This window comes from Microtus ochrogaster, chromosome 4, assembly GCF_000317375.1.
Source record: "Microtus ochrogaster isolate Prairie Vole_2 chromosome 4, MicOch1.0, whole genome shotgun sequence".
In the NCBI taxonomy this organism is placed as follows: domain Eukaryota; kingdom Metazoa; phylum Chordata; class Mammalia; order Rodentia; family Cricetidae; genus Microtus; species Microtus ochrogaster.
This window is the reverse complement of record NC_022011.1, coordinates 89,279,711-89,292,138: the sequence shown is the minus strand read 5'-3', so window position 1 is coordinate 89,292,138 and position 12,428 is coordinate 89,279,711. Positions and strand designations below refer to the sequence as shown.

Genomic DNA, 12,428 nt, shown 5'->3' with positions numbered 1-12,428 from the left:
GCACTCCGTGGGTGCGTTGAGACTGTTTCTCCCGTGGGGACCAAGGGTTCGTCTCTGGAGCCAGAGCCCCCGAGTGGAGGGGTAAAGGTGCGGGGCTGCTGTCGGGAGCTGCCTAGGGTTAAAGCATCCTAACTATTAGCAAGGTCCCACCTACCCACCAGTCCCCTGAAAACTCACTGCCTTCCGGGAAGGAGGAGCCGGAGGGACGGGGGCCACGGGGTGGAGCTCGTGTCAGCCGAGGTAGGAAGGCGCAGCTGCAAGCCAGGGCGCTGACCTCCCCTGAGCTCCTCCGGCAGCTCGCAGGATCGTCCCGACCCTGCAGGACTTGGCAAACTCCTACCTCCGCTCCCAATAGTTTTCCCCAGACTCCTCCCTCCTGGTCCCCCATCCTTCTCACTTTGCAGAATTCATTGCTTCTTCCAACACCTTTTTGCAACACACCAGAGCTCTGAGTCCCTTAGCTGAATTCTACTTTTGTTTTTATTTCTCTCTCGCTGCCTTTTTTTTGCCCATCTCATCTGATGCCTCTGCCAGAGCGAAAGGAATAAATAGAGCCTGCCTCGCCCAAAGGCTTAGACGCCTGGGAAGAGCAGCCAGCGCGGAAAGGACCGGGCTCCGCCAAGCGCGTGGACCGGACCGGAGGACTTGGACCCAAGCGAGCTGTGATTTTCCTAGGGGACAGCTCCCAGGTCGTTGTGCTCACTCCCGGAGTGCAGGAGACCGCAGCCCCGGCTGCGCCTTGTCCCATCCTGCCGGGATCATGGTCTGCGGCAGCCCGGGACGGATGCTGCTGTTACGGGCTGGGATGCTGGTCCTGGCTGCCCTCTGCCTGCTCCAGATCCCCGGAGCTCGGGCAGCAGCCTGTGAGCCCGTCCGCATCCCCTTGTGCAAATCCCTGCCCTGGAACATGACCAAGATGCCCAACCACCTGCATCATAGCACCCAGGCTAACGCCATCCTGGCCATCGAACAGTTCGAAGGTCTGCTGGGCACCCACTGCAGCCCGGATCTGCTGTTCTTCCTCTGCGCCATGTATGCACCCATCTGCACCATCGACTTCCAGCACGAGCCCATCAAGCCCTGCAAGTCGGTGTGCGAGCGCGCCCGGCAGGGCTGCGAGCCCATCCTCATCAAGTACCGCCACTCGTGGCCAGAGAGCCTGGCCTGCGAAGAGTTGCCGGTGTACGACCGTGGCGTGTGCATCTCTCCCGAGGCCATCGTCACCGCTGACGGAGCGGGTGAGTCCTGAACTCTGCCCGACCTCTGAGGAGGAGTTAGTTATTTGCCTTTGCTCTCTCCTTTGCTCTTCAGATCACTTAATCCGATTGACCATCGAGTCCTGTTCTTTTACTTAAAAACAAACAAACAAACTGACTTTATCATCCTTCCAAATGAACTTAGTCTCTTCCAACAGGTGATGTGACTCGTCCCCCACTCTTGACACTGAGTCTCTCCATAGCTCCTCTTCCCTGCCCACGCTGCACATGCGGGATTAGCGAGCCCTCTACACTTCACTTTCTTCTTCGTTTCTTGGTTGATTCTTTTGCATCCCAATCACCGGGTTGCGTTATCGTTAGTGTTTTTGCCACTTCCAATTGTATGGAGACCTCTAAGGGAATGCCAAGAAACTTCTGACACAGAGATCTGCCAGTGACGTGTATTTGCCCCAAACCCAATTTCGTCCATACTATCACCTTAAATTCTCCTCTGCTGTCAGCGAAGAGATGATAATGCCAGTCAGAAACAGCAATGGAATATTATTGCTAATTATCGTCTGTGGCTCGCTCCAGCCAGAGAGCCGGGGACATAGCCTGCAATAACAGGCCCTTTCCACATGCCCACGTGACTCCAGGTCATTCTGTAAATGACACAGGGACAAACGGAGTCATGTTTTAAGCATGTAATCTTTATAGCCTTATATGACTTTATTCTTAATCTCATCCTTTATCCCACCCATACCCTATGTGTGTACAGTACTGACACACTCACGCTTTCTCCACTAGAAAACGGACTTGTTTAACCACTATTTGTTTTGCCGCTGACGGTCTAATCGTGGCATTCATAATCTCATGGCCTGTATCTCAGTCCAGCTCAGTATGGTCTATTTTTAGTAAACTCAATATTTCCCTACTGATTAGCCCACCCCTCAGGTTTCTCCCTTCGTGTGCTTTAGAGATAACACTTGGGCGAACTAGTTATCCTCTTTCGGACTCTCCCAGGATCAACTGTTTTTAGGCTGGGTCTCACTTGCTTTATCGTTTCTGTTCATTTATTTCAACACCGACATTTCCTTCTGTTTCCCAGCTTGCTCATACTAGGCTCGTGTCTGCAGTTTGGAGTCAGTGAATCAGTTATTACAGGGCTGATTCGTTAGCTTAGTGTGGGCGGAAGGGAGAAGGTACAAAGAGCTGAAAAGCAAAGACGGAGCAGAAAGATCTCGCAGCTTTCTGGCGATCACTTTTCTTAGCTTAGCACCATGAATATGGAAATTGTCTTCTGAAGGCCAATTGACAATCGAGAGCTGGTTTTCTAAGGTAATCCAAAAGAAACATTCCTTTTACTGTTTGGCTAAAAGAGAACTCTTGAGCCCTTGCGCGGACTGCTGTCGCAGGCTCTGCAGACACCGTTCCAGCTCAATGCCCTTGCTATCCTGGCTCGACAAACACCGTTAAAGTCAGCTAAATGCTAGCAGTCTTCTCGGGCCAAGCGCTAGGAGTGATGTATTTCACTCTGAAATGCATGCTCCCCTGAGAAGACAAACTTTGCTTCTGAGCCTAAATCTAGAGAAGGATGCAGAATGAGTGAGGTTTGGCAAGTCTAGGCGCTCTCAAAGGCACAGTCAATGGGGCTAGGAAGCAGTTTCTTAATTGTCCTTGAGTTACCTGTCTCCATAGACCAACTGCGGTACAATTGCCTTCTTGAAGCCCTCCAGAACTTGCGTAGGGATACTTTATCCATCAGGAGATGGCTGCTGGAACGCTTTAAACTTCCATAGTATTTGTTTTGCTGACACCATCCCTGGAAGACAAGCACCTGGGGGGGGTGGGGGTGTCAGGATGCTCCCATGCCTCCAATGTCCTATGAAACAGGGACAAGGACCTGACCACAGGGTTAGAGAGGAACACTCTGGCCCGAAGGGCCCCCTGGCATCCAGTCTGCTGAAAACTGCACAGTCCCTCTGTTGGGTGAAACTGTCATATACCTAGAATTATTTAAAACTGCCACATGGAGCTGGAGAAAAGGTTCTGTAATTAAGAGCACTGATTGCTCTTCCAGAGGACCTGGGTTTGGCTCCTAGTACCCACGTGGTAGCTTGACAACAGTCTGTAACTCCAGTTCTGGGAGATTCAGTGCCCTCTTCTGGCGTCTGTGAGTACTGCACTTAAATGGTGCACAGACAAACATGACAAGACAGTCAAGCTTCGAGGGAAGAACCCGGTGCTGATGCTGACTCTCTACTCCATGGGCCATTCATACATATGGTGCACAGACATACATGCAGGCAAAACACCCATATGCATAAAAATTTTTAAAAACTACCACATGTCACCATTTTAATTAGTTTATTGGAATACAATAGTTTACCAAACAAGTTTTTTTTCTTCCTTTAGAATCTCTGTGTCTTAGCACTAGATCCTACCTAACCAGATATGCAATGAGATCTCTAAAGAGTGGTACAAACCTTCACATGCCCATGTCAAGAGGATTTCCGTCCATTCATGTCATGCATACGTGTGTTTATATGTAACAAGTTGCGACTCAACAAATAAGCTCAGAACATTTATCAAAACGAAGTCTGAATGAAGCTGACTGATGCTTCGAACTACTTCTGCTTCCAAAACACTGAGCATGGGCATATGTTTATAGAGAACACGTGACATGTCGGCCACAGCTAACGAGTTCATGCTACGTTTGGCGTAGCGCCACCGTTTGAGAGCTCAGCTCACCCTGGCTATTCTGCTGGTGATCTAAGATATTTAGGCAAATCTTTAAGATTGTCTGCTGAGGCCGGGCGATGGTGGCGCACGCCTTTAATCCCAGCACTCGGGAGGCAGAGGCAGGCTGATCTCTGTGAGTTCGAGACCAGCCTGGTCTACAGAGCTAGGTCCAGGACAGGCTCCAAAGCCACAGAGAAACCCTGTCTCGAAAAAAAAAAAAAAAAAAAAGATTGTCTGCTGAGTGAGGCTTAGAGATCAGGCACATGGGCCCATGCCACTCTGCCTGTTGGAAGATGATGTGACCTCTTCAGCCTTTGCAAGTAAGTAAAGCCCAGCCTGTCTGCATCCTAAAGGCAAGGGGAGGACTAGACAGCATGTGGACCTTGGGACCTGGCACCTAGAGACCTGAACAAACTGCTGCTCCTGTTTTCCTGTTCTTATTGCTCTTGTATCGAGCTGACTTGTTTTTCCCATTCATTGGTTTTTTTGAGCTTGGTAATGCAGACACCATCTTGAACTCTTAGCACTTTCGCTCTGGGGAGCATGGTTTACGCCGGGATCCAACTGCAGAAGCAGCTTTTATTTCTCCTGAATATAGAAAATTAATGTTTCATTTCCTACAAATCGAGCTGGAGCTCATGCTAAGGAACAGATTTCTGTGGCAGCAATAGAGGAGGAAAAAGTGAGCTTGCCTGATGGCTGTTAACTAGAACTAGTCTATCGGGAGGGACTCACAAGCCTCTGTCCCTTCCTGAGGACCTAAGGGGTTAAAAGTTGCTGGGAGCAGGGGTGTGGGTGGGTCTGGAGGCTCCACCCCTCCTTGAGTATCTGTAGGCTGGTGGCAGGGAAGGGAGAGATATTTTCTTCAGTACTCTGGCTCCTGGGAAGTGGTCCATCCTGATCTAAGTAGCCCCTCACCCATGCTCCTATAACCAGTCCTAATTAAACTCACAAGTTCACCAAAAGGAATGACTTTTAAAAAATCGTATAAACGATAGGGTATTGTACAGCTCTTTCTAAAACACCTATAGTTGCTGTGCCAAGAGCTTTATAATTGCCCTTCAAAAGCACCCCGTTATTGCTGGCTTCCAGTTAGGACCAACATACTCCCCGAGCGCTTGCACAATATAGTCTTCAGGCGCTGGCCTGGCAGAGCCCCGCCACTGTTCACATGCAGAAACGGCTATTTAATCATCTCTCCACTTTCCCAGGAACAGGCAGCCTTTTCTTTAGTACTAGCCCTGGTTGACAAATATTTGAGGGGCCAAATACCAAGAAGCGAGGGTGTGAACAAGAACATGGAATGGAAAGAAGTAAAAGTTTTAAGTTAGGACTAGAGAGAAAAACACAATTCCAAGGATTCTTCATCGTGTCGATACCAAGGCATTCTGCCTGGCTCTGGGAGAGTCTGTGTTACTAATTTTATTTAGCGATAGCCCAGTTGTGAGTGCTAGTGAAATCTTAGATTGTCCCTAACTTATTTTAATCAGTCACCTTTTGTCTCCCTTTTTCACCAAACTTTGAAATAGTTGTTTGAAGAGAAAAATTGACCGTGTTTTCTTTGGCCCTTGTCTTTCTGTTAGGCATTTAGGAAGAATGTAAGAGCCATTGTGTAGACATATAATTTTGAATAATGAAGCACTAACTGTAGTCAATAAACTTAGAGGCAGTCACAGTTCAGGGATGCAGACTGTTAGCTGGTTTTGTCCTTCATTTTCAGCAAGTCACTTGCCTGACGTCGGTCAGCATCGGTGTCTCACAAGGGGAGTGAACGGTTGGTAATAGGCAAGGCACAGAATGCATGCTTAATGACAGCCACGCCAGGAGAGCACCTACTGTCTCAGGACTAGGATCCTTAGCAGTGGCCGAATAACAGCTGACTACACATACTATGTTCTAGGCATTGTCATATGAGTTGTGCATATGAGTTCTCATGACAGTACTGTTACTCCTGTTTTACAGGAAAGACCGGCAAGGTACATAGAGAAGTGACCAGTCACGTGAATTCGGTGTGTGAGAAAACAGGGTTCAGACCAGAGTCTGTTCAACACTACTCTTCTCTTGCTAAGAGAAAGGACTTTGATTTTTTTTTTTTAGGGGGGCAGGGATCTGTCTTTTGTTCATTAGGTTAAAGTTAAAGGAGCAAAGTATTTTCATTGTGTCAATTTATGGTTTAAAAGAATAAAAGGGCACCCAAGACCAGGGGTTCCCCGAGACCATGGGTTCCTTAAGACCATGGGTTCCAGCAGATAAGGGATGATTCTTTGCCTGCATTATGGAGATAGGAGAGAATGTTCCAGATTCATCTGACCCAGTCTCAGGCTCAGTGAGCCCCAGAGTTCAGGCTTCCCTGCTCTCCCCACTTACTCTTCTCTAGCGTGCTTACGCTGTTGTGAGGCTTTACTACTGTAGTTGTTCAGGCGTTGGATCTGCCTCCCCTGCCTTTCTTCCCGCCTGGTGGTCAGGAGGTATCAAGAACGACCCCTCTATTCACAATCGGGCTTCTTTCCTTCTCTGCCCGTCATTCTCTGGGCTCACCACAGCTGACAAGGATATTGAGAATGCAGCCATGGATGGATCGCCTTTAGATCCACCCTATCTTCCTTGCTGTCTAGACTCACTGTTTACTTGCCTCGAGGTCTCTGTTCTAGCCTTGCGGGAAGACATTCAGGTCCCATGAAGAGTACTGGATTTGTCACCTGAGTCCCTCTGCCTCACTGTTCTCACACAGGCTCTTCCAGAAATCTCTGTGACTTCACTAGAATCTCTTGAGATACAAAATCTAGCATGCACCCAGCATCTACCATTTCAATTCAAGATAATTTTGATGGTGGAATTTCAGATTTTGACTACTGGAGAAATGATCAGAAAGCTCTGATTTTCTCTTAACAGTTCTGACAATTGAAACCTTTACATTTTAGAAAAACATAGAAACACCTCTGGCAATAAGAATATAAAATCAAGAAAATGTTCACCTTGGTTCAACTGTTTCAAAGAAGTCCCTCCCCGCAAGAAGCTTTGTTTTTTTTCATCTCATATAAACCTTAAATGCTATTTTTTTGTTGTTGCTGCTGCTATTGTTTTGGTTTTTGTGTTTTTGAGGCAGGATTTTTCTGTGTAGTTCTGGCTGTCCTTGAGCTCACTCTGTAGCTCAGGCTGGCCTTGAACTCAGAGAGCTCCACCTGCCTCTACCTGGGATTAAAGGCCTGTGCCACCGCTGCCTGAGAAATGCTAAATGTTTTAAATGTGGATCAATATAATTCATTCATACAGGGAGATTATTTTATATAAATGGTACGCATTGTATCTCATCGTTCTTCAGGAATAGAAACACTGGTGTATTACTTTACAACTTGGGTACATTTATCATGAATAAAGTCTGAATAGGGTAAATGTCATCAAGTTAATGACTTACGTAAGATGCTTGTGGAGCCAGTGTTTGTTGTTTATTCATCTATGTGGAGACCTCTGTCTTTCCTTAGATATAGCTTCTTTGCATGTTAGCTTATGGCCGTGGGTGTAGCTCAGTAACACGCATGAAGCCCTGGGTTCTATACCCAGCATCCTAAACCCTTCCCCATGTGTGTTTTATATGACCTATGAGCAATAAGGACAGAGGAAGAGTGCTGGTTTTGTTGAGCTCAGTAGAGGCGCTGAGCTTGTTTAGCATTAAGTGTTAATACAAGTGTGTGCAATCCTTGTATGAGAGTGTGAACTGAGTGCCAGCAAGAAGAGTCCGTGGTTAGTTGCTGTCTCTCAGCGTGGTACTCTGTAGGGGCACACAGCACAATCCATTAGAGGCTGTCTCCTAATTAGAACACAGAAGGCCATTATCATTACCATTTTCTGGAATTACAGCCTCGTGAAAAGAACCAGTGGCGAATCCTAATTATTGCCACATGCATTAACTGTACTGGCTTGAGTGATCTACCAGCGCTAGGCTTCCTTTCTGCTCAACTGTTCAGTCTGCACTTAACACAGGGCCTGGAGTTCTTTCTGGGTTTCCCAGAGACACGGCGCCAGTAGAGTATGACCCTGCCGGTCATCGACAAGGTGTATTTGGTTCTATCTGTCACAAGGTCATGCATGTTGGGTCAGTGCCTAATGTTTATGTGGTTACGAAATACAAGAACTCAATATTTATGAAATGCTAACATTTTGTGCACAGGTGATGAGGATTCATGAGTAAGAGCTTTCAATCATGTCCAAGAAAGGCCCTCATCCTTACTCAAACCCCAGTAGTGGCGCTAATGAAGGACCATTTCCTGGAGACACCTGGCTCTCACCCACGTCAGGCTGTCACAGAGTCACATTTATCCGTGAGTTCCTGGAGTGCTAACTTTGCTGTCATTCTCTATTCTGTCACCTTGCAGATTTTCCTATGGATTCTAGTACTGGACACTGCAGAGGGGTGAGCACCGGTGAGTACAGGGTTGGTCCTGGCTTTCCTTTGTGGGGTGATCCATCTTTGATATGGTCTTCACATGTATGTTGTTCTTGCGGATACTTGCGTCCTGTTTTAAAAATAAACATAAAAGTGATTTCCTTATCTATATTGATTTTATGTTTAGTGTTAGTATATTAAAGTTGACCTCTTGGTTTACAGTTTGGTTTACAAAATGTTAATGAATATATAAATTCATGTAGTCACAGTTCAGGATAATTTGTACATATTATATATATATTCATTATATACATAATATATATTATATAATGCAAGTTTTACCTGCTTATCTCTTTACTCTTTATCTCTTTATCTTATACTTATCTCTTTATCTCTTTAATACTTGAATAATATTCAGGTTGTTTTAGCTTGGGGCTTGCATAAGAGGAGCTACTATAATTATTCGTGTGCTTTTATATGAATATTAATGTTCATTTCTCAAGCGTAAATATCCAGGGATAGGATTGCTGGTCATGGAGGTAAGAGTTTATTTAACTTGGTTAAAGAATGCAAAACGGTTTTAAAAATACCTGTTCAGGTCTAGGGCTGTAGCTCAGTTTGTATGCTTGCCTCGCATGTATGGAGCCCTGGCTCCAGTCCCCATTACCACGTGCTATAGTGCACGCCTATAATCCTAGCACTCAAGAGTTGGAGGAGAAAGATCAGAAGTTGAGACCAACCTGGGCTACGTGCAACCCTGTCTCAAGGCAAAACAAAACTGCAGATATGACTATTAGGTTCCATACTACCAACATTACAGGAACTGTAGGCCTTCTGTAGTCTCTTCAATGTGCTGTATTGTCAGGGTTTTGTTTTGTTGAATTATTTTGATGTCTTTGTCATCTGACTGTCTTTATCATGAAAGTTGAGGGTTTTTTTTTTCCTCCCATAATTCTCATGTGGACAGTTATTTAGGACTGGATTCTGGGCATTTTAAGAGATAGGTCATTTGAAAGGCAAATCAAACCAAAGCAACCAACCCAACAAACAGAAAAAAAAAGATAGGTAATAGTACTTGGTGTTCCATTCAAAGTCCTACGGAGAGGCTGGTCTTTCTAGCTTCCTAGGCTCAACTGTGTCGGGCTTATGCTCTCAACTAGTCTTCTGCAGGCGATGATTTCAGCACTGGGTCTATTTCCAGTCTTTGCAGTACCTTTTTATCCAGGTATGCCATCCCGGGGATGTATAATCCATACTTAATTTTTCAGTCTGTGGGACATTGTTTAGTCAAATTCACACATAGCCAGGGGCGAGTCCAGTAGCCTGCAGTCACTGATGCTAGGTCATGTCCCAAGCTCTTTCCTCTCTGTGAGCTCCCTGGTACTTTGCAGTTCCTTGGAGCATCCCATTTGGATCCTTGGTGCAAAGCTAGGATCTTATTTTCTCCACTCTGTAGTTCATTTCCTGCATCCAGGGCCAAGAAGTGGATGGATAGGAACAAAACAAGATCTTCTAATGCCTTAGCCTCATTGGTCCCCTAATCAGGAAGGGTTAGGGTTTTAGGCTCACTTGACACACTAATACTGTTCCCGCTGCCCTGGGCTGGATTGCAAGAGATGGGCTCTCCACTTTTGGAGCCAGATCTACAATGCTCACTTCCAGACTGAAGGTTGTACGGAAACAGATTGGCAGATAAACGCACCGTCATCTGATGGGCCCGGTTTCCTTCCCTGAGCTTTCTGCTGCTGTTGTTTGAGCATTCCTATTCTTCATGTATGCTACTCGGGGTTCATTTGTTGAGAGAGAGAATGGGGTTAATTATTTCATCTTACCACACAATAAACCTTTTAATAAAGTGCAAAAAAAGTACAAATAAACCAAATAAGTCAGTGTATTTTTGTAGGCACTGTCTTGTAAAGACCACACACCAGGATAGTTAATGCTAGCAGTGTTCTAGAGGCTTCTGAGTCACGTTGCTTTACCATGGCAGCTGCTAGTCAGCACTCCAGCACAGCCGTTAAATTTTGCCTGGCCTTGAATGTCCTGTGAATAAAGCCTGCCTTTTGTTGCCCAGCGCCTTTCTTTGTGATGCGCACAATAGTTTTCAGTTTAATTGCTCACACTCTCCACCACTAAACACACCAGGCATAATTCTTGTAGCATTACTGGGTATTTGGGTTGTTTCCCGTTTTTGCTACTGTGTCTGAAGGCTACAGAGTTGCTACATAGTTGTTTTTTTTTTGTTTTTTTTTTCTGGTAATTTCCACTGATGTTGCTCAGTATGCTATATTTTTCCAGGTACCTTGTAAGTGAAAAAGAAACGTGTGTCAGTTCATGAGTAGGGTTTGAAGTACAGATGTTCACTCCTTGGTGACATCCATGGAGAATTCTCAGGTTGGCAGGTATTTGATCTCAGGTCCTGTCCAGCAAATGTAGCCCCCCCACCAGCCATTCACCTTATGGAATAGCAACCTATTTAGAACTATTTAGAATTTTTGAAAATGAAAACTTCATTTTAATATAATGCAGGGGTGGAGGGGGGATGGGAGAGTATAGATGGAGCAGGCAGCCATCGCTCTGATTAGTACTGTGTGCTCATTTCAATGGCCATGACTGATTTCCCATGCTTTACTTCATCTCCCAGTCCCTCACCCTGATCCTGAAATAGGGACTAAGATCCCCATCCACACCCGCAGCAGATTCCATGACGAGGCTGGTCTGCATGCTGCTTTAGGCAGCAAGGCTGCGGATGCTCCACGGGGACCCACAGTGACCTAAACCCTGCTTTCCAGGGGGTGCCCATCCTGGGTGCTTATTTAAAATAGCTTAAGTTGTGGTGATACCACGAGGAGCATTTCCTGTTACACAGAAGCAGTCAGACATTGTTGGTGCCACGCGACTCTGAGCATCACTTGTTCTGTTGTATCTGTGTAAAAGAAACTAAAACACCCATTCATTTAGTAACACAATTGGGCAGGCAGTCCTGCCGTGTGTGTGTGTGTGTGTGTGTGTGTGTGTGTGTGTGTGTGTGCACGTGTGTGCGCACGGGCGCTCATGCTATCAATTTGTCTGAAAGTCATGGTTAGAGCTTCAATGTGTTCATGAGCAAAGACATCAATAAAGAACATACAAAGCTGGATCCACTTGGAGCAGGCTGTGGTAGTAGATGCCTTTAATTTCAAAAGTTATTTAGAATTTCTGAAAATGAAAACTTTGCTGGGTGGTGGTGGTGCATGCATTTTAATCTCAGCACTCGGGAAGCAAAGACAGGCAGATTCTCTGAGTTCAATGAAGTATGATCTCTATAGTGAGTTCCAGGACAGCCAGAGCTACACAGAGAAACCCTGTCCCAAAAATAAAAGCAACAACAACAAAACCCAAATAAACAGCCCCCCAAACAACAATAATAGCAATGTAACAAAAACAGATCTACCTGGAAAACTACAGAAGCAGTGCAGTGTTCCTGAAGTCGGTGTTTTCTGTCCCCTTTTCCAGAATGTTTCCCAGTATAATGGGGGCAAGGAAAACAACAGGGGAGCCAGAGTATATGTTGTTTGGGGGAGGGGGTGAGGTGGAGGAGGGTGTTGAGGTGGGGAGGGGTTGAGGTGGGGAGGAAGGAGGGGATGGGGGGACAAGCATTGACGTAGTCACATGTTGTCAAAAGTAAATGCAGTTTGTTCACACTCAGAAAGGCAGCAGCTGAAAAGGTTCATGCTAAAACAGGAAATGAAGAAGGCACGAAACTATTAGAACCCACATCAGGACCCCTCTCCAAAACGTCAAGCTGTCTGTGTCTGGAATTTGGGAAAGACGTTATTTCCCACTAATTAGTCTAAGTGCCTTAACACTTAACATTTTTCCCTTGTTTTCTTTGGAGATTATGACTCTGAATAGCTTCCAATTTGTGAATGTATTTTACTGTTATAAATCTGCTATCATAAAAGAAATAGATGTTCTGTATTTACCTTGGGCGGGATGTGAAAAACAATTCAGGTCCATTCCGCTGAATTGCTTTGTCAAATCAACATGGAAAATTAAGAGGAATGTTTAATTCATTCAAGGAAAGGGTATGGTTTTTGTTTGTAGTTTGTTTTTTTGTTTTCTTT

At 45.6% G+C, this 12,428-nt stretch overlaps 1 protein-coding gene across 1 annotated transcript in view; it reads left to right on the top strand.

Moving 5' to 3' along the window:
- Positions 1–309: 309 nt before the first annotated feature.
- Frzb (frizzled related protein) overlaps positions 310–12,428 on the top strand; it is a 32,037-nt gene continuing 19,918 nt past the window's right edge. The window contains exons 1-2 of the mRNA XM_005346641.3: positions 310–1,238; positions 8,312–8,359. Coding sequence (XP_005346698.1) covers positions 761–1,238; positions 8,312–8,359 — 526 coding nt within the window. The 5' untranslated portion in view covers positions 310–760. The remainder of the gene's footprint in view (positions 1,239–8,311; positions 8,360–12,428) is intronic.